The 24,683-nt window shown below is 55.3% G+C and overlaps 1 protein-coding gene across 3 annotated transcripts in view; it reads left to right on the plus strand.

Moving 5' to 3' along the window:
- The first annotated feature begins 209 nt into the window (after positions 1-209).
- The window catches only part of EPHA8 (EPH receptor A8), a 52,983-nt gene continuing 28,509 nt past the window's right edge, over positions 210-24,683 (plus strand). For 2 of the 3 annotated variants that reach the window (XM_063353846.1, XM_063353847.1), the window contains exons 1-3: positions 210-498; positions 13,153-13,217; positions 22,484-23,147. In XM_063353846.1, the coding sequence (XP_063209916.1) occupies positions 414-498; positions 13,153-13,217; positions 22,484-23,147 (814 nt within the window). In that variant the 5' untranslated portion in view covers positions 210-413. The remainder of the gene's footprint in view (positions 499-13,152; positions 13,218-22,483; positions 23,148-24,683) is intronic. The other variant, XM_063353848.1, reaches the window with a different exon arrangement.

Raw genomic sequence — 24,683 nt, forward strand, 5'->3', positions numbered from 1 at the left:
CACCGGACCACGGCTCAGGCTGCAAGTTTGACTCTCACATCAGCCGGGCGAGAGCAGCGAAGAGGGACGAGGCGCGTGAGCAGCAAGGGGGGCTGCTGGAGCATCCCGAGGGAGGGAGGACGGGTGGCAGGGGGGAGCAGGATCCCGCCATCCGGATGCTCGGGCTGGGTACAGCTTGCGCGTGTGGCGCGGGAAGGGGGGCTCGCTGCAGAGCCCACCCACCCCATTGGCTTGTGAGCGGTGACAGGCAGGCTGCTCCCTCCCTGCCGAGCCGCTCGCCTGTGTGGATGCGAGCAATGTGCGCAAAGTGCCTTTGCATTAGCCGCTGAGCGCCGTAGCTCTGGGCGCTCGCTCGCAGAGGTGCTGGGACGACCGAGGTGGCCCCGTCCCACGCCTGGTGGCCCCGCCGGACCATGGCATGGGCACAGGGGGATCTGACATCCTCACTCTCCATCGTCATCGCTTTGGCTGCCTGCCTCTCCGCCACCACCAGCGAAGGTAGGAACCGGGGTGGCCCTGGAGCGACAGGGCAGTGTTGGGGGGACACGCAGGATCGCTGTGGCTGTTTGGATGTGTCCGCTTGGGCTTCCTTGCTCTGCTGGGCTTAGCTTCTCCCTGCTCCCGGCAGAGCGCAGCTCCAGGTTCCTGCCTGCCTGAGTTTGCTGATCCTGGAGCTTTTGCACCAGAGGCTAAACTTCGGAGCTGGGCAGGAGGACTCGATTTCTGCAGCAATGCCTGCCAGCTCTGCCCGGCCTCCCTGCAAGGGCTCTGCTGCAGCACGCAGGGTGGCTGCAGAGGGGACAGGGACACAGGCACCGGCTCAGCCGTGGTGATCCCCATCCCCGGGGCTGGCGGCAGTGCGGGGCTGTGCTCTCCGGCCGGGCGGTGTGGGCTGCGATGGAGCGAGTAGGTGGGCATGGGAAGGTGTGCAGAGGATGCGGGGAGCTGGAGGGGCACTCAGGTGGGAAACTTGTCATGAGGGAAAGGGCTGGAAACTTCTGAAGTGGAGAGAAGGGCTGCATCTCGGTGTCAGCCACCTCAGGCCTGCTCCCTCCAGCCGGCCACTCTACCCTGCTGCCGGCGGCACTCATCCCCAGCCCTTGTCGGCAGTGCAACCCTACTCCGGCGTCCCAGGCCCCCCTCGGCTTCGGCAGCGCTGCTCCCACTGCCTGCCATCCACCCGCTCGCCTGCCTCCGTCCCCGCTGGCAGCGGTGGCACGGCTGCTTCCCAGGTCTGCTGATCTTCATCACCCGGAGATCTGCCGTTCCCGCTCCCGAGCGTGTCCTTGGCACCGGCGGCAGCATCCTTCCTCCCTTCTGCTATGCCTGAGAGCCGCGGCCAGCACGGCACAGCCGTCTGCAGCGAGCCCCGGTGCCGATGTCCCTACCCGCTGGCGAGTGGCATCCCTCCCTTCTCCTGCCCCTGCATCCCTGCCATCCTTCCGGCATGCCAAGGCCCATGGGCTGGCACTGCAATGCCTCGTGCACTTTGCAGCACCCTGCTGGGCCAGGTCCTTGTGCCTACTGCCATCTTCCAACACCCACCCGCACCTCCCCTCCCACCCAGCCTGTCTTCCTCACCTGTATTACCTTTTCCAGCTATTTACTGGTCCTAGCCCTGGTTTCTGCCAGCTGCCCACTTCCCAGCACTCCCCCTGCTCTTCTCCCCACCAGCTTTCCTTCCCTTGCTGGGGGATGCATTGGGCTCTCGCTGCTGGGGGTGGGTTCAGTGGGTGCAGGGTGGGACCCCGGCACCCCAACACCCCCAGCCCTTGCTCGCCGTCCGCTCCACAGTGCACCAGCTGCTCCGTGTCCCGTGCCCCGGGCAGAGCGCAGTGCATGGCGCTGCCCGTGCTGCCCCGGGCTCTCGGCGTTGCAGCCCCGCAAAGCCCAGCCTGAACTCGGCTAACCCTGGGCACGGACAGGCGAGGCTGGGACCCCTCTGCTTTCCCCTGCAGAGGAGATTGCTGGCTGCTGGGGTGGGTTTTATGGACTCCGTATGGACAGCCAGGCCCTGGACTGCTGTCTGCCTGTCCCTGGCTGGGAAAGACCTGAGTTTCCCGCAAGATCTTTTGGAAAGGAAAGTTAGTTTCAATAAGAGCCTTTGCCAGGGGGTTGCGTGGGGCTGGAGATGAGCCGGACTCTGGGGAAGACCAAGCGGGCTAGGTCTGGGTTAGACTGGGCAGAAGGTGCTGGGTGGCATCAGACAAAGCGTGGGAACCCGTAGAAAGCTGGCGGTGCTCCGTCCGCCGCCCCCAGGGATGCTCGTACCTCGGTGGGTGCTGGGGGACTGCTGCGGCATGGGGCAGCTGGGTGCCAGCCGGGCCCCGCAGTGTGGGCGGTGGAGCTGGGGATGTGGTTGCAGGATCCTGCCGGCGCCCGGCATCCGGGGCTGCTGGGACGGGCTGGTGGCAGCATCCCTGCCGGGGCGGTTGCGGCGCCGGTCGTTGAGCGCCCTGGCATGGGGATGGGACTGGAGATGTGGAGAGATCCTGCAAAACACAGCCCGGCCCTGGAGTCTCCTGCGCTCCGGTTGTGCTGGGCTTTGCTACCCCCGTTTCCACAGCGCGTGGCACGTGCGGGCACGGTGTGAGGGTGTAGCCATGGTGCACAAAGGTGCCCCGCTGCCGCCGACCGTGACCTCTGCCGGCTGCTGCAGCCACGCTCTGCTTCTTGCCGTGCATCTCCGGCCACGCTCCCCAGCAAACCCAGTGCTCGTTTGAGAGCTGCGGGGTAGACAATTCCAGCTGCAAAGCAAATTTAAGGCCGGTGTGCGCCGCACTCTGTGTGTGCGTATCGGGAGGCAATCGGTATATAAAGACATGTATTAAACTGAATACAAGCTTCAGTCTGATTTTCTTCCCCTTCCAAGAGCTCCCAGTGCCTTTCTCTTTCCTGAAAAATTTGTTCCAGGAAGTTTTGAGCTTATAATTTTTATTCCTTTCAGTCTTGCGTGCAGTGGGTGCCCTGGAAATGGGAGGAAAAGGGAATCGCCGTTCTGTGGGAAATCCCCACATTTCAGTGCGGCAGCCATTGCAAAATGCATTGAAAGCCAAAACTCAAAATATTTTCTAGGTGGGTGAAAATTTGCAGGGTGGGAAAAATTTTCGTTTGGAGCACCGAAAAAATTTTGTCTGGAATTGTTAAATTGCTTTAGAGCAGGGAGACAGAAAAGTTATTTTCAATAATACGGAGATAGTGTGATAGACTAAAATATTAGTGATAGTGATAGACTAAAAAAATAGGAAAAAACCCCTCTGGCAGGGGGGTTGGACTAGATGATCTCTAGAGTTCCCTTCCAACCCTATGATTCTATGATTTACACTATTACACACCGAGTTGCATAGGCAAAAATATTAAAACAGATATTTTATATGACACCACAAATAGAAGTTAAATAATAAAACATGAATTATTTTTGTTGCATTGAAAGAAAATCAGATGAGCAGAAATTACCACACTTGGGGCCTGGGTGGGGGGTGACAAAGTCGTATTTTCTGCCAGAAAATGGCACTTCGGATGCTGCCGCTGTGGTCTGCGTCTTCCCAGGTGGTGCTCGGCTCTGCCCTCCATCCGCGAGGTGGGCGACCCTCCTGCCCGTCACAACACAGACCCCGTGGCCTGCGGGTGAGCTTGGGTGGTACCTTGGTGGGGAACATGGCGCGGCAGGGAATGGGGATGGGGGACATCTCCCCCAGCATTTCAGGGCACGTAGGGACGGCTGAGGGAAACAGCCGGTGACGGGGAGAGGGTGATGTACGGGAAGCACACCGGGGAGGACGCAGGGCCGACGACACAGGGATGCTCGCCTTTTCCCCGCACGACGGGCTTGGTGATGGAGACATTTTGTTCCTCCCCGCGAGAGGGATGGGGCGCGGGAGAGCAGCGGGGTCCTTGGGAAAAGCCAGCAGCTTGCTGCGCTGCCGAAACGGGGGCCAGAGGAAGGGTTTGTGGCAACCTCCCCCTGCTAATCTCTCGATTGTAATCTCATTAATTGCCCCTCTGCTCAAACAGAAAAAGAGGTAAAAACTCGTCTGCGCGTCTGTTCAGCACTACTTTTCTACCCCTTCCGCAGCGATGCCGAAGTCGGGGCTGTGGGAGAAGGAAAGCTCTGAAAGGGAGAGGAAATAGCTTTTTCGGTTGTAAAAAGGCTGTGAGGATGGTGTGCTGCTCCGTAAGAACAGGAAACAAGAGGCTTTAGGTACACGGAGTTTTGGTGAAGGGGGGATGGAGAAATATTAGTTTAAAACAAGGAACTGATTTGGGCTACCTTTGCAGAAAAAAAAAAAAAAATTTGGAGTGTGTAATTTTTTGATTGCTCCCAAAACGCTGATATAAAGCAAATACTTGCACGATTTTGGGTAGGCTCGTGAGAATATGTTTCTGGTCTCATATTAATTTCCATCCTTCTTGTATTAGTAGCTTATAAAACTTCTGAAAAATCAAACCCCCAAATTTTCAGAAAAATAACACAACTGCACACAAAATGTACCTACTCCGTGAGCTTTTTTTCCTTCTCCTTGAATCCTTGTTTCCTGAAATCATGATGGGTTTATTTACAGTGAAAATAAATGGGGACCCATTTTGGTGACGGTGGAAATAGATCTGATGAGTCCAAATTTAAGTACAACTGAAAACCCCATGAATTACTACAGGGGCGAAGGAATTCCCTATTTTTTCGATTGCCGAGGAATACTTAGAAAAATATTTTTCCCAAAAGAAAGAAAAAAACCAAAACAAAACAAGCCAAAACAACGAATCCCAGCCCCAAAAGACGCTCTGCCAGGGAGGGAGGGAGAGCGGCTCGTCCCACGCATCCCGCTGGGATCGGCGCACGCGGGTCCCGGTGGGCAAGACCCCGGGGAGCGCCAGTTTCATCAAGGCGTCCTGACACCTCTGCTCTTTGTTTCGGTCGGGTCCCGTGTTTCGTACGTCTCTGCTGGCCTAGCTGCCAGCCTTCGGTGCTGCCTTTATCTCCGGGGGCAAATCCATTCATATGATAACTCTATTCATCCCCTGACGGTTTTTGATAGTTCATTCTCCTAGCCCCAGCGTGCTTGCATGACCAACACTCAAAATTATTCCTCTGTCACAGAGAAGCGATTAACCCCTTCGGCCCTGGTAGTTCAAAAGTGAGCAGCGGGATCGTGCAGTCCCATTTTGCTTCCAAAAGGAGCAAAAAAACCCCCATGTCCTACCCGTGTAGATGTGCAGCGCTTAGGGTCATAAATAACCACACGAAGTATATAACTCCTTTATGAATCAGGTCCAGCCACGCCAATAAAGACTAATGAACCGTGTTTGGCCCAAGGATACCGTCCAGAAAGGTATTCAGCATTTATCTGAAGACGTCGGCAAAGGCAGACCCATCCCTGCCTTTAATGACTCGTTCCAATGGCTCATCAGCCTCAGCCTTAAAAAAATTGGACCCCTTTTTTCTCTAACACAAATTTGCCTGGCTTCACCTTTCAGCCATTTGTTCTTGTTAGGCTTTTCTTGCTAGATTAAAAAGCCCGTATTTTTCTGCCGTGAAAGTACGCCGAGTGCAATTGGGTGCCTTGCACCCCTCCTGGGCACAGGCAGATTGGGCTCTGCAGGTCCCCCTCGCTCCTATTTTTTTTTTCCTCCAGCCCTAGTGTCGTGGTTGTGCCTGTGGCGTCTTCTTCTCCATCTCCGGTTTCTCATATTTAAAATGCTTTAACCACATACATGAGTGACAACAGTGCTGGCTGCAGGTGGATGGAGCCAGCTCCATCCCAGCATCAAGGGCGCGCACAAGTCACTGGATCCTTCCTTCGGTGCGATACCTTCTGTGTTAGCAAATCCTCCCATGCAATTTTTAAGGACCCACCATATTTCATTACTGGTCGCTTGGGATACTCAGCCCATCCCTTCAAATGTTTTTAGTACTGGTATTTTTGTCCGTGAAAATGTTCTGTTTTAGGAGGCTATTTTTAACAAGGCAAAGAAATTGCCTTTAAAAAGAAATTAACTTGCTTTAAAAATGTCACTGGGGTGCAAACAGATAAGCATGGTGTAGGGTGGCCAACTGGTGTGAGAGTAAAAGACGTTCTCAGAGAAATTAGGGAAAAATCATCCGACAGCCTGAAAAACTGCCATCCAAAGCCCCGTCAGATAATCCAGGTGATTATAAGCAAGCACATTTATGAAAATCCACGTTTTCCTGGTGAATCCTCCAGAGAGGATAAAATTCAAACCTTTGCCAGGACTGCTGGGATGCGGAGTCAGTGGGAAGGGCAGGGTGTCTTTCTCAGAGTGCTGTGGGGTTTGTCCTGCTGATGGACTCATGGGTTCTGGTTTCCAGCCGAGTCCGTTGTGGCTGGCATTGGAAGAGGCTGGGAGCGATACCAGGGAGTCCCGATCTTGGGTAAGAAACCTGCAAAATCCCAGGCAGGCGGGAGATGGCCGAGCAGGCTTGTGGTGTTCAGATAGGATATGGAAGCCCTGAGATGTTCTGGGATTAAGGACCTGGGGTGGCATTAGGGGCTTGCCTAGGCTGAGCTTCAACTCCCAAAAAATGCAGCAGAAGTCTGAAACCTCAGCGGCTAATGCCGAAAACACATTCCTGTCTGTTTTGCTAAACCCAACGTGTCTGAGAAAAGAGAAGAGGGAGTCAGGACGGGTGTAAGGACCAGCACAGAGAACACCAAAGGAGCCACCGGCACAAGCTCCTCTGGAGACGGCTCCCATATCCCCGAGTCTGTACCACGCAGGTTTCTCTTACTGCAAGGAGAAGAGGCTTATTTTGTAGTTAGAAAACTCTCCGGTATAATTTTTAAAGAATACCACAATATTGCATGAGATATTCAGCCCGTGCCTGAGCCTGGGACTGCAGCTTGGTGGTCAGAGGGAAGTCCTGGTCCGGGTGCCGTTCTTCGAGCTTCTGGGTTTGGGGACACTGGTCAGGGATGCAAGAATCTGTCCTTTGACGGTGTGTGGGTTGAACGCAGGGCTTTAGATGCCAAGGGGTGGCTGTGCACGGTGCAAGCTCCTCTCTGCCAGTGGATGGGTCCGTGTCGTCTCGCTGTCCCTCAGGCTGGGGCCATTGCAAAGGAAAGGACTGGCGTGACTCCTAGATGGCCAAACCCAGGCCTGGGGACACCAGGTCAGCAGAGCCCTCCTCGGGGGCTGCAGGGACCCTCCAGCTGTCCTCGGTGCTCCCCAGCTCCTGCCCCCTCCCCTGCCTTGCCGCAGTCCTGCTCGCATCGGATGTTTCCATGGAATTTCTTGCCTCCCTGACTTTTCCCTCCCTCACACCATCCCCAGAGCCTTCCCACCTCCTCCTCTGGCTTCTGCCCTGAATTACAACGAGCCCAGACACCCCTTGAGCCCAAAACAGCTCCTTCCCCACCGACACAAGCTCCTGGACTGGGGACATGGAAACGTGTGCTCGACCTTTTCCTGAGCCTGGGGTCTGGCCCCGCACACCCTGCCCTCGAGCCCTGGGGCAGCCCGTGTGTTTTTAACATGTCCAGTTGGTTATTTATGTCCAGCTGGCCATGCACCATTGGCACGGAAGCCTGCGGGTGCCACGGTGTGGAGATGCACACCGGTGCTGCGGCACCCTGCCCGGCGGCGGGTAGTTTGTGCTTTAATTCGGGTCACCAAACCGGCGCGTCCAATTCGCCCTGGCTGTCCCACCGCACATGAGCATCAGGAGTCTCAAACAAAGTAGGAAACACGAGCACTTTTACATCTGTATTTTCTCATCTATATTTCTGAGAGGGAACATTTTTTTGTTGTTCAGCTTTTGATGTGTGGTGTTTTTTTTCTGCCCTGTAATTTCAAGGTTTTTAGCTTTGGAAATACCTTGTTCGGGCTGTTTTGTTTTGTTTTCTTCATTTTTTACATTATTTCACGACATCTCAGTCTTACCACAGGTTATGCTCTTGCGCTTGCACATTATCTTACATGATATCATGCAGGGCCTGGAAGGATCAGGTTGATAATTTTATTTCTAAAACCCGAACTACGGCTTTTTGTTAGCACTGATTGAACAAACAATCTTTCTTCCTACTTCAAAGTATTTCCTGCTCTTGGTATACTGAAAAGGGGTGACCCTCTGGGCCGGTCCTTACAGGTATTACCACTCCTGATGCATTACAAAGCGATATAAAATTAAATACAGAAAGTTCACGGCAACAATCCAGAGGTCTGAGAAAAAATCCTGAAACAGGAATTCGGGCATATCTGAAAAGCAGCGCTGCTTTTTCATGGCAGTTGTTTGAAAAATGTTGCTTTTTAATTCTTATATTTTTTCTTCAGCCTGATTTTGGCAGTTCCAGAAATGTGGAAATCCCGCATTCCTGCTGGATTTTGTGACATCTTTTGTATTTACCCGCAACACTTTCCGATATTTCCTTTATGGGCGGCTGAGGCCGGCGGGCGCCAACGCGAGCACCATCCCCGCTGTGCCCTTCGTACGCGCAGCCCCCAGGACCAGCAGCTGCTGGGCACAGCCTGCCTGGATACGGCGGCGGCGCGGCAGAGCGCTGGTGTGCGTCACCCCACTGCCGCGGCCCCAACCCGCATCCGTGGGGCGCATCCCCTGCGCACAGCTCCTGACAGGGGAGAGCTGACCCGCCCTCCAGGCTTGCTGCTTTTACCTCGAAGCCGCAACGGTTGGCCCTGTGTGTTGGTCAATAAATGACTATTTTTCTTTCTTTTTAAAGATAAATACTGCCCCAGAGAGGGGGGAAGCTGAAAGCAAAGCATCCCGTCCCATCCCCTCGTGATGCTCCGAGGCCAGTAGGATACAGCTTTCTTGCTCGGCTTTGCTTCCCGAGTTGGAAAGGTTGCGGCTGGCTATTCAGCACGCCCCTGGATTAAATGGTGGGACACAAATAGCTGACCCACCCCGGCCCCACCTGCCCCTTCAAAGTCCTGCCTGGGCTTATAGGAAATGAATGCCGCTGGCCCTTGTTCCCTCCTCTCAGGGAGCCTCTCCCTGCCCCTTTCCCGTACTCAACTCTCTTTTCCGGCTGCGGATAACCCTCTCCATGTCGTGCCCCCACCGAGTGGGGCTGGGGCTGTGGGGCCAGCACAGGGTGTGCAGACCCGTGTGGGGCTGCGGGGACTGAGCCTGCCGGTCTTTGGGTAGCAGGGAGCAGGAGCTCCTAAGCGTGCTGATAAGAGTTTAATTATCGATGCAAAAGGCGTTGTTGGACAGGGGGGAGCCTTGCTGTGAATCTTGGGAGGCCTTTGAAGTTGTGATGGAGAGGAGCTGGAGCCCAAGGGAACAGGGCTGCTCCCACTGACCCTTCCTCCCCACGCCTCAGCTACAAAGCCCCTGCCTGGGAGGGAGATGGCGGAGTAATTAGAGTGAGGACTGCAGTGGGTTAACAATTAGTGAGGGAGCTCAGACCCCTCTTTTGTCCCCCACTGCTCTTCTAGACGATGGGGCTCAGGGCATCCCCCACCTCACACCCCAGGGTGGGCTGGGGGAGTCCACAGCCTCCCCTGGGCTGGGCAGCCGTGGCTCCCACAGCACCATTCCTGAGCCCAGGATGCCTGGATGTGGGACCCCATGGTGCCGTCACCTCCGTTTGTAGGGATGTTATACACCTCTGCAGGAGACGCAGCCACCAGCTCAAGTTTTGGGAAGGGTTTCTGACCGCTCACTCTTTATAGATATAGATATCGATATAGATATCGATATCGATATCAATGTAGATATAGATATAGATATAGTAGATATAGTAAATATAGATATGGATATAGATATAGATATAGATATAGTAGATCTAGTAGATAGAGATAGAGATAGAGATAGAGATAGAGATAGAGATAGAGATATATGGCAAGAGACATATGGACCCAGGCAAAATGCACATCCTCTGGATTAGCATCCCTGCCTCGTCTTCCTCACTCATCCTGAGCGGTGCTTAGAATTTGGTAGATATGGGTACGGATACGGTTATGGATACGGATATAGATACAGATATATAGACATAAAAATAAAGACGTAGATATAAATAAATTAAACATATACACATACATACACTTAGTCTTTGACGCCTGCATAATCTGCATCTATGAGATTGCAATGTGCACTACTCACGCAAGATTACGTGATGCAACTTTATAAAGGAGCAAGCGGGTCCGCCTTGTGCGAGACTCCGTCTCAAGAGCCCAGCTGGCGCTGGGGAAGCGACCTGCTTGCTCCTAGGTGCTTCCATTTGAACGGGCAATCAGGCTTGACAGCTTTTCCACCAGTGCAAGTATTTCCCCTGACACCTCCTGGTGTTTTGGCTCAATACGCCGAGCCAAGGCCAAGGCACAGAATAGGGGAAATACAAAATGGTGCTCAGGAAAACAAAATGGAGCTCGCAGTTTGAGACTGATACGTGCAGACAGTCCATAACATCAAACAGAATTGCCCAGCTGTAGGAGAGAGGTCTCCCAAACCGGCACGTTTTATGAGAAACGTTTCAGCTGAAAGGGGTTCTTTGTTGCGGTCTTGCCCACCCTCTGGCATCAAGGGCAGGCTCTTTCTGAGCATCGCCCCGGGAGGAGTTACGCAGCCGTGAGATCACCTGCAAGGGGTTGGACGGGGAAGCTGTCGCATGCAATACGGCAATTTCCCTTCGGTGTTGGTCCGTAGCCTTTCCCTGACATGGACGGTTCGGTTTCAGGAGAGTATTGGTCTCCCCATATCTGAGCACAGCATGACATTGTGCTTCTAGGTGGATACTCATCTCCACAGACGTGTGCTGTACCATGAATTAACGCAAGAGGTCTTGGACACGCAATGCCTTTATATTTGTGCAATGCCCACTGCAGTGGGCTTAATGCGTCGGACTCCTATGTGCTTGGCTAAGGAATAAAAGAAATAACTTAGCCCTCTTCCTACAAAGACGCACAAGCAACCTGCTCCACGGGCATGTTGCAGGGAATGCAAACTTGTCTACTTATTTGTACACCAAAGCACCCGCAAGGAGACTGCTCCTTTGTCTACATGCGGTTGGGTGACAACCATATGGTCCATACGATGGGATGGGGCGTAGCAAGCTGGTTGCAGGTCCCACACACCGCTGTGCAGGCAAGCCTGGAGTGCGTCCCACCGTGCCTGCTCCTATCTCAGCGTGGTTCCCCACAGCGTGGTGCTCCAGCTGGACCCCAGTCTGTGCAGCTTCTCGTGCTGCCTGGGGAGCAGCGAGAGGCAGCCGCATCCATCACTGAGCATCTCGGCGTGGGAAAGAAGGTGCAGAGACCGCGGCGGGGGGGAGAGAGGGTCTGCGAAAGTGGTCCCCTCCCCGCAGCCTGCCCGCTGAGGGTCACTGGGACCGCGCTCCTGCACTGTGAGCAGGGAAACTCCCGAGCCCAGGCTCCTGCTGGGTGAATTACCCGGGGAAAATAGGCAGAAAATCTTCAGATTAACAATAACAAATAAAAATGGATTTGAGATCTCCAAGGTAATTACTCCGTGCTGAGGGCAAGGGGCCTCTTTAGCAGTGGGAGCAGCATCGTGCAGGGAGTGGAGGGGCTTGGCCTGCTGTTGGGCCAATGGAGTCACACAAGAAACCCTGGAAATTCTTTCAAATTGTTCTGCTAACATTAATAAATGCCTCAAAAGCTCCTAATCTGCTCTGTCAGGAGCATGACGTCGGGGCGTTTCACAGCCAGCTCACGTCTCTGCTCCTCTCTCCCCCCGCTCTCCTTCCCTGCCTGGTAACGGTAAATGAAAGTGGCACCCGCTCCTGTGGCTGTGGGGACCAGCATCACGCCGAGCCCAGCCTCTGCCAGGGCTGGAGCCGCTGTCCCCATGTGCCCCGTCCGTGCCGTGCCCACCATCCCTCCAGAGCCCGGGGGCCAGCCGAGACCTGGAGCCGCAGCAGGGACGTTGGCCCCAGGTTGCCTCGAGGTCCAGTTTAACGCGCTGCTCGGGAGTGAGGAAAAGCAGACAGCGCAGACGCAGCATCCCGTGTGGGCTTGAGCTTACAGGGTGTCTGCAGGACGGAGTGCTGGGGAGCGCTGGGGACACTGGAAGTCCCTGGGGGAGCCCGGTGCTGACGAGAGGTGACGAGGCATGGGCGCGCTGGTGTCGGAGCCCACTGCGCTCACTCCCAAGGGTCAGGGCACCTTGCTGGCACCCTCTCCTGAGCCTTCATCCCTGTGGATCTGCGCTCTGGAGCTGGGGCTTGAGCTTCTTCCCCAGGTGCTGAGCAAGTTGGGGGTTATCAGGCAGACGCAAGGCTTTCCTCCGCCTGATGCTGCGGGCGCTGGCGGTGGGGCTCCTGGGCAGCAGATGACACTCAGGGGCAGCTCACCCTGTGCATGCAGCAATGCCGTGGCATCCTGCTTTCTCCTCCCTGCTGACACTGCACAGGTTTCCACGGGAAGCTCCTGAGCACGTTCAAAGGCATCCTCCCCTCTCCCCCCACAGAAGCCGTTCCCCTCTCCTTGCAGATTTGCCCGCGTCTCCTCGTTAAGCTGGGCTTCCAGTGGTGGCAGGGCTTTTGAATGGTTGGCTTTGATGGGCCTCCTCATGTAGCCTGTCCCCCATGCTCTGGCCTCTCCAGTGGGGTGTCAGCCAGGACCATGGGGGTGTCACTTTGTGCTGGAGTCAGGCACCGTGGTGCGTAATTAGAGCGGCTGCTGGAGTGCAGGCTTCAAACCAATGATGCTGGGAGGGATGTGAGCGTAAAAGGCTCAGAAGAGCCTCCGGAAGAGAAGTGTCCAAGCAAGGAATGATGCTCTGGTTGCCTCAGTGTTGGCCCAGGGTGGGACTGGTGGACAAGGTGATGCTTGCAGTTTGTTTCCCCAGCTCCCCCTTGCTTTACGTCCCCTCTGATCTGCTCTGCATCCCCTCCAGCCTGCTGTTTGCAGCCCCCTTGCCTCCAAAAGGAGACGTTGTTCCTATTCCTATGGCTGGTACTGATACAGCCCCACCTCAACTCTACCCTGACCCCACAGCTCTGGGGAGCATCGTTTGCTGCCATCCCCTCACTCCATATCTGCCTCAGCCGCAGGCAGGCAGGTCCCTGGCAGCAGCCCCATGGATCGATGGGCACAGGGGACAGTCAAGTAAGTGGGGTGAGAGGAGGGATTGCTGTTGGCGGTTCGGTTCCCCACCCCTCGGGGAGGGGGAGCAAGCTTTCTAATGCAGCGTTTTGCTCCTGTGTTTTTCAGTGAACTTGCTAGACACATCGACAATCCTGGGGGACTGGGGCTGGATGACTTATCCCTCGCACGGGGTAAGTATGAACTGTTGGTACATGGGGGACCCCAGTGGCACGGGTCACCACAGGTCCCCATGGGCAGGGTGGGTGGACATCTCAGGCCCAGGCTTGTGCCTTGATCAGTGCTGATGGGGCAAAGAGACCCTCTCTGTTTGGAAAATGACAGCCTGAAAGACTAGCAGTGGGATGCGGCTGGTTTGGAAATGCCATTTAACTGCTCCTTTCCCCTGGTAGGGACCAGGTTGTCACCAGGTCCTGAGCTTTGAGGGAACTCAAGAACTGTGTCACCCGTGGGCTGAGAAGCATTTTGTTCCTTGTTCCACCAGGGGACCATCTGGAGGAACATCCCAAAATGGCTGGAAAGCTCTCAACCTCCTGTGATCAGAGGAGTTTCTGTGGGAACTGGGCAAGGGGGGCAAGGGGGAATCCCTGCGGATGGTCTCTTACGAGGGATGGGGTTGTAAACGCACAGCCCTGCGGTGCGTGTGGGAGGGATGTAGGGGTGGTGACCCCCATGCGAGTTTGACATCTCTGCTGGCTGGATCCTCTTGGCACGCTCCCTTCACTTGCATTTCCAAGGCCAGTTTTTCCTGCTGCAGCAGCTTTCTGGAAATTGTCAGTTTCCGATAGCGGCGGTGACCTGGCTGTGAAGATTTTGCTCATTCGTTCAGCGAACAGAAACAATCCCATAAATACACACAGGACCAACTGCGGGGCACAGTGGGACTTGCTACACGCAGGAGATGTGCAAAATCGGGGTGCCCACCTGGCTTTTGCTGCTGTGTTGATTTTTCATGTCCACTCTTTTTCATCCCCTCTCTGAACTAAACGGTCCTAATCTTTTCAATTCTGCCTCGTACAGAAGTCTTCCCAGGCCGCTAATCGTTTTCATTGATCTGTTGCTTGAGACTTTTGGTCCCCGCGCTGTTTGAGCGGGAGTGATCAGAACTGTGAATTTGTAATAATAACAATGATCAGATTTATATCAGACATTATCATATATGTAAATATATTAAATCATTAACTCAGCTCTAATTTTAGCAGTTAGCTGTTGCAATGATGACTATCCTGGAATGTAATAGATTCAGGGGTACAAGGTCAGAGGGGGCTGCAGAGCTAATGTGATGTGATGTCCTGCATAAATAGAGGCCTTCAGACCTGTCAATTCACCTGCATCTCAGAAAAGCCCAGCTTTTGGAAAAAAAACATTCTTGACAACAAAATTGCCAGCGGTGGTAGATCCTCCAGGTCCCGTAGCGATGTTGTTAACAGGCGGCTGGTAAAAGCCCGTTGCTGCGTGGTTTTGCCTGGCTTCCGTTTCCAGCCACCGGACCCTCTTCTGCCATTGCCTGGGTGAGGGAGATGTCCTCCTCTTTGTGGTCGTGCGCAGGCTGCCCTTAGTTATGTGGATCCCTGTCCTGTCACCCTGCTGCTGCCACCTCATCCCGGCCCTGCTGCCAAGTCCTGGCATCCTGGAGGGGCCCGATGCATGTTCAGGGGGTCAGGGACCAGGGCTTCCTCTGCTCCCCCGGAAGGGAGGATGTTTCTGGGATGTTTCTGGGAGTGACGGCTGTTTTCCTTTGTCCACTTCCACTGCTCTGCTCCTCACCGCATCCTAAGCAATTCCTCCCCATAGTCAGACCCTGCACTGCTCATACGCTGCCCTTCCTCTGGATAACCCTCCTTCTTCTGGATTCTCCACCATGAGTCCAGCTCTCCCGACACCTGTGTGATCACATCCCCAGGCCCATTGCCTGGCTGTCAGACACACAGATGGGATCCATCACATCACCTAGATGGCTTGGATGAAGGTGAATCCACCTGAGCTGGCTGTTCTGGGGACACATGGGCATGGCTGGGCAGGACCTTGCACTCCCACAGCAGACAAGGGACTGAGCCTACAGGTGCCTCTTTCTCACCACATCAGGGGGTTCCATGACCAGCTAAGGCGCTGTATAGTACATCTGCAAATCCAGGGGAAGAATCCTGGGCCCTGACCCATTAGGGCTGTCAGGTGTAGTGCCTTAGGTGGCCACAGAGTGCTGGAGCTGGCTTGCAGGGCAGTCCCTGCTCTGCTGCTCTCTTGCACTGCAGCAGATGCCCAGCAGCCCTTCACCAAGAACCCAGCAGCTCCTGAATCCAAATATATGTCTGAAGTCTCCACTTTATTGGTGGTGTTTATTAAGAATAGTTAATACTGGATGACAAAAAAATAAAAATACTTCTATAATGCCTAACGCCAAAGCCACCTCTTGGACATCTTATGATGCTGTGTCCTCCTACAAGTCTTAGGTAAGTCATGGGGTAACACCACTCTTTGCTTACCCTGTGCTTTTGCCCAACTCATGGCCTTGTTACCAAGAGGACAACCGTGCAGCTGGGTGCAAACTGGCTTGGACACCTTCAAGGAGGGTGCCTGGGTTCTAACATGACTTCGTCGCACAAAGAGCTTTGCATATCTTTTTCCAGCTGGATGTTTCGATGACGCCTCTGAACAGTTTTCTGGACCGTGGTTCTTCCTCCGTGGGCCATTGCATTGCTTCATCCTGAAAAAGCATCTCATCCCTTTACCCTCCCACTAGTTCTTCAGCTGCCTTTGGGTAGTGAACTGGAGGTGTGATGGGGTGCTGGTGTCTCAGAGGAGCTGCTGTGAGACACTTACTCCAAGTGCCAATGATTTGGCTGCAGGGTTCAGATCCAGGTAGGAGAGAGGCTGGGTGACTCACAGGCTTCGTAGCTCGGGTCCACATGGCTCCAAGCCTTGTGTGATCTCTGCTCTGGGAAAGGGACTGCGTTTGCTGGTCGCCCTCTCAGGAGTACTGCTGGTGTCCTTGGGACTGTCCCTGCCCACTGCGGCACACTGCAACTCCGGTAGCCCCGGGCTGGGTAGAGCCCAGTTGCTGGTGTACTGTTAAGCCAGATTTCATTTGGGGTCCCTTATTTTTGCTGCCATTTCCTTGATTCAGATAATCCTGCTGGAAAAAAGGTGGCAGCACACCCTCTGTGCTGTCCTCCCTTGCTGCCTGCTGGCTGTCCTGCCTGAGCCGGAGGATGCAGGATTTCCCTGCGGTGTCTCTGCTCCATCCACGGACAGACACATCTGTCACAGCATCCTCCTGCCCAGGAATGGCGTTGCTGACCCTGGCTCCCCAGCTGAAGTCACACTTTGAAGCCCTGTGTGAGCCCAGGGCCACCACAGGTGTGACAGTGGGGAGGTGAGTAGCTGTGGCTGGGTCTTTGCATGGCACAGAGCCCCAGTCCCCAGCCTGAGGAGCCTAAGAAAGGGACTTGTGCCCACTAGCTCAGTCCTTAGTGCCCTACAGCTTGCTTTTCCAGCACCTGCAGGTCCTGTCCCACCTCTCGGGGGCTCCTGGGGGTGCCAGAGGAAAGGCGGCAGCCTCAGAGGTCTCCTCTTATGGACTGGGAAACCTAAGAGCTGCCCGCGCAGCCAGGGAAACAGTCCAAACCATCAGCAGTGCAAATCTGGAAGGGTACCACTTGCAAAGTCCCGACGTTTTCATCACAGCTGTGGGCAAGGTGAACTTGCCTCACAGGACAGTTTTTTGACTCTCTGGGTTTGCTGTGGCCAGCAAGAGCAGAGGCGCAGGAGGCCAGGAGCAAGGGGCACAGAGGGGGTCAGCAGCGCCATTGTCCCTGGGGAGTGTCAATCCGTCAGAGAGGCATGCATGGCCTGTTTTGACATTTCCTCTTGCCAGACAATTAACTGAGGGGTAATTGCCTGTAATTGCCGCTCAGGGGTTTAATTGCGTCCCCCCCTCACCTCCACCCCGGAGACACGTGCAGGAAGCGGAAGGGTCACCAGGAGCATCCCTGTCCCGCAGGCTGCGGCTCCTCTCAATTATAACATCAAAGGGCTCCCAGGAGCTTTGCAGCTCACTCCATCTCCAGAACAATTCCCTTTGCATTGAAAATTAAACTCTTATCAGTGCCGTCAAAGAGGCTGCCCGTTCCCCTTCTGTGCCTCCGGTTTCCCAGCTCTCCCCAGCACAACGCCCCAGTGCCCCAGTGCCCTTCTCTCCCCTCTCCTTGCCTGGCACATGACCTATTGGATCAGAGGGGGCCTGATCGGCCCCTTTGCAAATTGCTTTTCTACTGACTAATTAAAACGCTGATGAGATAAGTCAACATATTATTAATAATTATTGTATCGTCTACTTTGATTTACAAAGTCAAACAGGAAATGATTTTGTTCAGACACAGGGTATCTGAGGAGCTTGAATGATGCCTCGCAAAAGCTAATTATAATGGGAGCACCTTGAGTGCCGGAGAAAGGCCCCCCCCATGCTGCCCATGCCCTCCCTCCCTGCCCCCCACCAGCGCCTCCGCCGTCCGGCCCCACGGCATCCCCCACCCGGGGCTGGGGTCAGCCCAGAGAGCTGGTGGGCGTCTGCCACCCAGGCAGCCGCCCCAATACCTGGCATGTTCCACGTTGCCTTTGCTGGTGGGAACACCAGGAAAGATCTTCAGAGGTGGTTTGCGCCTCCCCATCTCTGCCCTTCCACTCCTGGGGAAGGGACATACCCTGGGGGCCCTGGGCACGATTAGCCAAGAGTGCTCTCCCCTCATTCTGCAGCAGCTCAGAGAGAAAACTGGCAGAAAGGCACCAGATTTGCTTAAACCACCGGCTGAGAGCACAGACAACACATTTCTGCCCGTAGGGCGGTCTCCCAGCAGTGTTTGCCCGTCAGAGGTGGGGGTTTCATGCCGGTGTGCAGTCCTGCCATAAACATCTCGGGACTGAACTGTTTGCGGAGCAAAGCCCACGCAGGAGGGGACTTGTTTTGCCTGGCTCTGGTCCTGCGGCCAACAGCCAGCTCATGGCTTGGGTGAAGCCTGTCTGACACACCAGCGCTGTTACAGGGCTGGGTCTCTCTTTGCCCCAACCCTAGTCTGCAAAAAACCTCTCGCCGGTCCGAGCCGTGCTGCGGGTTTGCCGTTTCAACCCCCTTCAGGGTCACGTCTTTCTCCTCGGAGCACCAACAGGTATTGGGGCTCTCCCACCTGCCCAGGCCATGTCTTCTGCCCTCTGTCTCTTGTGCCATTCCTTGGGTTTCTCTTCCAATCCGATCCTCTGCCTGGATACAGAAATACCAGCAACTTACAGGGCAAGCTGCGTTGAAACTCATTTTCTTTGAAAAAAAAAAAAAAGATGAGTAGGAATGGAGCATTGGAAAATAAAGATTTAGACTAGTAATTGAGATAAAAGCTCATCTCCCAGTGCTTGTTCAGTAAATGCTGGGTTATTGCTAATTCCCCAGATGCTGGTCACTACCAGGAGTTAATCACCTGCAGTGAAGCTCATGGTAGTTAACTGCCTGACAAATCCCTCCTTAGCCACAGCAGTGACTGATTTCATGGGGATTATCTCCATTAACGCCTCCCATCTAATGATTTATAGCTGCAATAACGTCCTTCTCTTCCCCCCCCACCTCACCCAGTGACAGTGGTGTGAGGGACCTGGCAGCTCCTCGGGAGGTGCTTAGTGCTTGCTCTCGGGAGGAAGGAAAGTGCTGGATGTCCCAGTGGCAGCAAAAGCTTTGCTGTACCGGGCGGACCTGGCATCCCTCCTGGAAGCTGTTCCAGGGCTGGCGTGACCCCATCCCTTGGCTCCCTCCACGGCCATGGCAAGGGTGGTGGGAGGCTGAGCTGCTGCTGCAGGAGGACGTGGTCTCTCCTTGCGTGTTCACCCCCTCTGCTCCTCCTCCTCCTCCCCACTCTGCTGCGCCGCACAGGCCCTGGGAGACTTCTAAGACCTCGTTCAGCTGCCCAGATATCTGGCATTCGCATCTTTCGCCTCTCGTAATCTGGCAAATTTTTTTATAACTGGTGTTGACTTTAATTTAAACTATTAGGCAAGCCCCTGAATACAGATGTAATCATGTTCCCCCCCCCACAGTGTGTGCTCACCACGTTAATTATGATGTCCTCATTTCCGTCTCGCTGGGGGATCTTATCACAGTGACGGGGGCTGGGCTGAGCTTCGTTTAATAAAAGCCACTTCGAGCCGTCAGCCGAGAGCGGGCGATGCTGGGAGGCGGGGTGCGTGCGCCCTGCCTGCGCTCTTGAACTGATGGTACCCAGCGTCGGAGACTCCTCTCCCTGGCCGTAAAAGCCTGCAATTAAAGCGAAACAGAAAAACCCTTCGGGTCATGGGGATTCCTGAAGCAGGTCCCTCCATCCCAACTGCCCGGTAGGTCCTGGGATCTGGCAGAGCTCGTGGGACCCGTGTTGCCTTGTGACACGCTGGGAAGATGCACCTGTGGCATCTGAGCCATGTGGCCTGCCTTCCCTCCCTGCATTTCCAGTGATGGCGGAGCACTTGCCCTGTAGGCGAGTGGTGCGGGTGTGGTGTTTTGGGCTAGTCTCAGACTGGGATCCCAGGGCACTGCGTACGACCTGACAGTCCAGCCGCTGCGCAAAAAAAAGCACCGAGTCTGAAAGTGTGACGCTGCAAATGCAAGCCCTCCAAGTTCTCCCCTGTGGCTGACGGTGACCATTGCCAGTGTTCGGAGATGGGCATTTAGCTCTCTGCCAGCGGTGAGGACACTGCCAGCTCTGGCAGTGCCACAGGGGTGTGGGGACACCGTGAGCACTGTCTCCTCTGCCAGATTTGGGAGTGAAGGGAATGCCTGGAGACCCAAAGAAAGCATACTAGCTGGAGGCCGAGGCATTTTGGTGCACACAATAACCTCATGTTTCCCCTGCCAGACAGCCCTGCAGAGCCCCGAGCCCCACAGGCACAGGAGCATCCCTGCCCACCACCCGCAGCCCTGCCCCTGCCCCGCGTGTCTCCTCCTGCGCACGGCTCTGCCTCCCTCCCCCCCCAGGGAACTCAGCAGGGAAAAGACAGGGAACAGCTGTTGTGTTAATTTGTGCTCGATTAATTTCGACAACGGCTTCCACACCCTCCGCAGCACCGCGGCGCGTGCGCAGGTTGGCGCAGGAGTGGGGAGCTGGCTGGCTCCCACCCCGGTGCAGGGGTGTGCAGGGAGCTGTGCGCACACTTCGGGGCACCCCTGCACCCCTCGGCCGAGCGGCAGGAGTGTATCCTGGCTGTCACAGCGCTTCCTACGGGCTCCTCTCTGTGGTTGGGGAAGTTGAGGCAAAATAAGAGGGGTGCTGCCGCTCACCCCTCCATCAAAGCACACAGGTAACCTGGCACCTTTCCATGCCATCTACCAGAGTGCTGGGGTGAAGAGCAGGTCTTCAGGGATCCTAGGACAAACCTGGGCATTTCTGGAATTCAGAAGACTTTTTTATTTTTTTTTTAAAGGAACCAGAAATATTTTCTCTCCTGGCAGTGGCTTGACTTTCACACCCTTTGCTAATTCCCCTCTGAATGAGCTTTCGTTGAAGTTTGCACCCGGAGCTGATGCCTTCTCCAGGTTGCTTTAAGCTCTTTAGGAGTGAGAAGCAGAGTTTTCACCTAAATGCAAGATGCTGGGGGAGTTTTGAAGATGTACATCATTGAAATGACTGCTCTGATCACCCTAGCACTAGCAGAAGGCACAGCAAAACCTCCTCCCCAGGAGCTGCAGGTCAAGGAGGTTAAATGAGGAAGGACTTTCCCATCTGAGAGGGGAGAAGGGAGCCGGCTGTCCTGTCACTGATAATATCTTTCCAATATCTCTTACACTCTGGAGATGTGATGCCATCCCCTAGCCACGTCCTGTCCCTGCAGTGCTGGCAGCCACATAGTGAGGCTGTTGGGTGCCTGTCCCGGCAGATCTGCATCCTTGCCAGCTCCCACAGTCACGGGGGTGATGTCTTCAGGCTCATCCCCTCTGAGCTGAGCATCAGGCTCCTTCTCTCTGGGCTGCTGTTGGTTTTGGGTCCGCAATGAACCCTGGGTCACCACTTGCATAAGAAAACACCATTTTTGGCAACCCGAGGAAGGTGCAGGCGGGGGGTGCTTTGGTAGGCAGAGCAGCAAGTGGTGCAGGGGTGCCAGTACCTTCCCCAGCTTCTGCATGGCTGCATCTGGGGCTGCCCCTCACAGCTGGACAAGGGCATGGTGGTGGGACTCAGGCATCTTCAAAGCCTGTTGCTAAGTCCAGGGAGAAGTCAGAAGGTTTTAAGTCCTCCTCTGCTCCTCTTCCTCCTCCTCCTTCTCCCATACGAAGAATTCAGGGGTCCCAGACCCGTGCATGGGAGATGTGATCGGGGTGCCTGGTTTGGACAGGAATGTGAGATGAAGAGGTGGTGGGAAGCCCCCAGAGAAGGAAAGGTTCATGTGTCCTGGTGAGGTGGGTCTGGAGAGGGAGATGTGTGAGGCAAGAGTGAGCCCCCAAGAAGCGTCCTGTAGCCCCCACCAACTAAGGTCAACTTGTCCCTCAGCTATGGAGCTCACTTGTATCCGAAATCTCACTACTTCTCACTTCCAATCAGTCAAAACTACTTAACATCCATCCCTTGGATGATCCAAATGTCCCTGTTCCTCTGAACTCACCCAGACCACCCCTCCATTGCAATCCTGCTTGCTGCAACCTGCTTTTGCCCAATATCTCCTCCCCAGGCTCACCCTGCTGCCACTGAATTTTAACCCCAGACCTGTCAACCTGTAAGAGGGGCTTACCCAGGCGGGGTTCCCAGAGCCAGCCCCCAGCCCAGCCTCTCAGCTGGGCTGAGCACAGTGGGCTCACACCGAGGAATCACACTGACCTCACCTTGCCTGGGAAGAAGGGGGCTCTGAGCCCTCGCGGACCCCTGTTTCTTGCTGGAAGTTCTCTGTTCACTGCATGCTTCCCCTTCACCCCGTGGTATGCACTCTGAAGCTCATTGTCCAGCTGGAAAGCAGCCTCTTCGGCTTGTGCATGGAGATTGCATGAGCCAGAAGAGACCCAGGGGAGCACTGTGCAGGTGCCTTCCCGCTGCGGCCGCGAATGGCAGGTTGAGCACCAAGAGAAGGGACTTGCAGACACGGTCTGGAGCATTTGGAGCCCTCCCAAACACACACTGCCATCAGTTTCTGCTGTCAGATCCGACTTGTGCAAGCATTCCCGCCTGCGAACACGGGGGCACTTCACCCAGCTCTGCATCAGGGTGGGCTGTGACAGTTACTGCCCATATTAGTGCCGGGTTAAGTCTGTTCATCCTCATTTTCCTTTGGCCTGGGGCAGCAGTGATCTCTCATCCAGACGCAGCTGCAGGAGCAGAGGGAATTCATCCCAGGGTGGGTGATGGCACAGACTCCTGCCTGCCCTGTGCTCACCCGGTGTTTGGGGACATCTGGAATGACCTGTTCTCTCTCTGTCCCACAGTGGGATTCAATCAATGAAATGGATGAGTTTTTCAGCCCCATCCACACCTACCAGGTCTGTAATGTCATGACCCCCAACCAGAACAACTGGCTACGGACCAACTGGGTTCAAAGGGACGGCGCGCGGCGGGTCTATGCAGAGATTAAATTCACACTGCGGGACTGTAACAGCATGCCGGGCGTGCTGGGCACCTGCAAAGAGACTTTCAACCTCTACTACCTGGAGTCCGACCGGGACCTGGGCACGAGCACGCGGGAGAGCCAGTTTATGAAGATCGACACCATCGCAGCTGATGAGAGCTTCACCAACGTGGACCTGGGGGTGAGGCGCCTGAAGCTGAACACAGAGGTACGGGGCGTAGGGCCGCTGAGCAAGAGGGGTTTCTACTTGGCCTTCCAGGACATAGGCGCTTGCATCGCCATCGTTTCGGTGCGGGTGTACTACAAGAAGTGCCCGGCAATGGTGAGGAACTTGGCATCCTTCTCCGAGGCTGTGACTGGGGCGGACTCGTCCTCCCTGGTGGAAGTGCGGGGAGAGTGCGTGGGCCACTCGGAGGAGAGGGACACCCCCAAAATGTACTGCAGTGCCGAGGGAGAATGGTTGGTGCCCATCGGGAAGTGCGTGTGCAGTGCTGGCTATGAAGAGCAGCGGGATTCCTGCATGGGTGAGTCCCTGCTTCTTCCTGGTGGTGCCTGCAAGGGAGGGGTGGCTGCAAGGGTCTCCTGCCTCTTTGGGGAAGGGCTGAGGACAGAAGCCTGCTTGCAAAAACTTGGACAGCCTCTGTGGAGGCCAGGGGCTGCTCAAGCCTTTGCTGGGCTGGCTTCATGCTTCCAAAATGTGTCGCTGGTACCACCGGCAAGCTCCTTGGGAGCTCCTGTGAGCCTGGCTGTGACAGATCCTGGTGCACAGGGCATGGCTTTGGGATGGGGACTGGCTTTGCGACGGGGACTGGCATCAGGGCAGGGGCTGCCCTGGCTCCATCTTTCCTTACCATGGAGCGCATGTCCCAGACATCCCAGCCCAGTGCCCCCAGCAGCTCTGGTTGGTGGCTCTGGTTGAGATCTCTGCTGGTGTGCTCCAGCAAAGCACAACTTGGCCTCTCCAACATGCCCCACCGCTCGCTTCCCTTTGGCGGAGCGTTTGAAAGTGAGGAAAGCACAAAGTAAAACACCGAGCTTTTATGAAACAGGGTTATTGCGTCCATCCATCGCCCCTCCCCGGGGCTGCTGCAGAGCCCTGCCATCCCGGGGCGCAGAGAGACTTCCCCGGGGTCCTCTGTGCCGCTGGGCAGACTTCAAGCTGTCGACTGTACAAACTGTGATAAGGAAGCGGGGTGACCAGCAGCAGCCGCGCAGCAGGCACGGGGATGTGTGTGTACAGAGCACGGCGCTCGGGGCTCCCCGTGAGAGCCCTCTGCACAGGTTTGTTTGCTCTCGGTTTCTTTATGGGACGTGTTCAGGGGAGCAGCACAAATAAGAGTGCGGGGCCTTTGTTTGACTTTCGTGGAAACGTCAAGTGGAGCATTTATCTTAGGGAGACTTGACACAAGGTTAGGGCGTCCGACGCCGGACTGGAATGGATACAGGTGCTGCTGGGACCTGTGCCGGCCCCAGTGGGTTCCCAGCTACGCAGAGTGGGAAGGATAGGCAGGATAAATGCTTCTATCAGAAACTCCTCCTGTCTGCGACCATTGATTTGAAAGTCATCCTGAGATAGATCTGGTAATTCAGAAAGTGTCTTCTCCTTCCATGCTAAAAAGTGGGTGCAAAGTGTGCTTGGGGCAAGGCACGTGCTACCGTGGGAGGGGGCACTGGCATGGGCCACCTGGACGGCTGGGTCCCAGCCCCATCACTGCAGGGAGCGGCGAGTGGGAGGTTTGGTTCAGAAGGGCCAAACATCTCTTCCCTGTATTTGCCTCCTGCAGTCCTGTACAGCAGACTCTGCCCCAGGATATCACCACCCCAAAGCCTGGAGGCAGAGGGACGCCCCGGGGTCCACGTTGTGCTAAACCTGCTTCATTTAGGAAAATGTCTTTGCTTGGACACGTTTCTCTCTCCTGGGAGCGAAGCTGTAGGAGAGATCCTTCTCTGCCCTCCTGCCCTTTCCTGGTGGCATTGCCCCAGCCGTAGGTGCTGTGCAGGAGGCAGCGTGGTCCAACCTGCCTCCCTGGATGGGGTGGACACGGGCAGAAGCTGGCCCT

Source organism: Chroicocephalus ridibundus, chromosome 16 (genome assembly GCF_963924245.1).
Source record: "Chroicocephalus ridibundus chromosome 16, bChrRid1.1, whole genome shotgun sequence".
Lineage (NCBI taxonomy): Eukaryota > Metazoa > Chordata > Aves > Charadriiformes > Laridae > Chroicocephalus > Chroicocephalus ridibundus.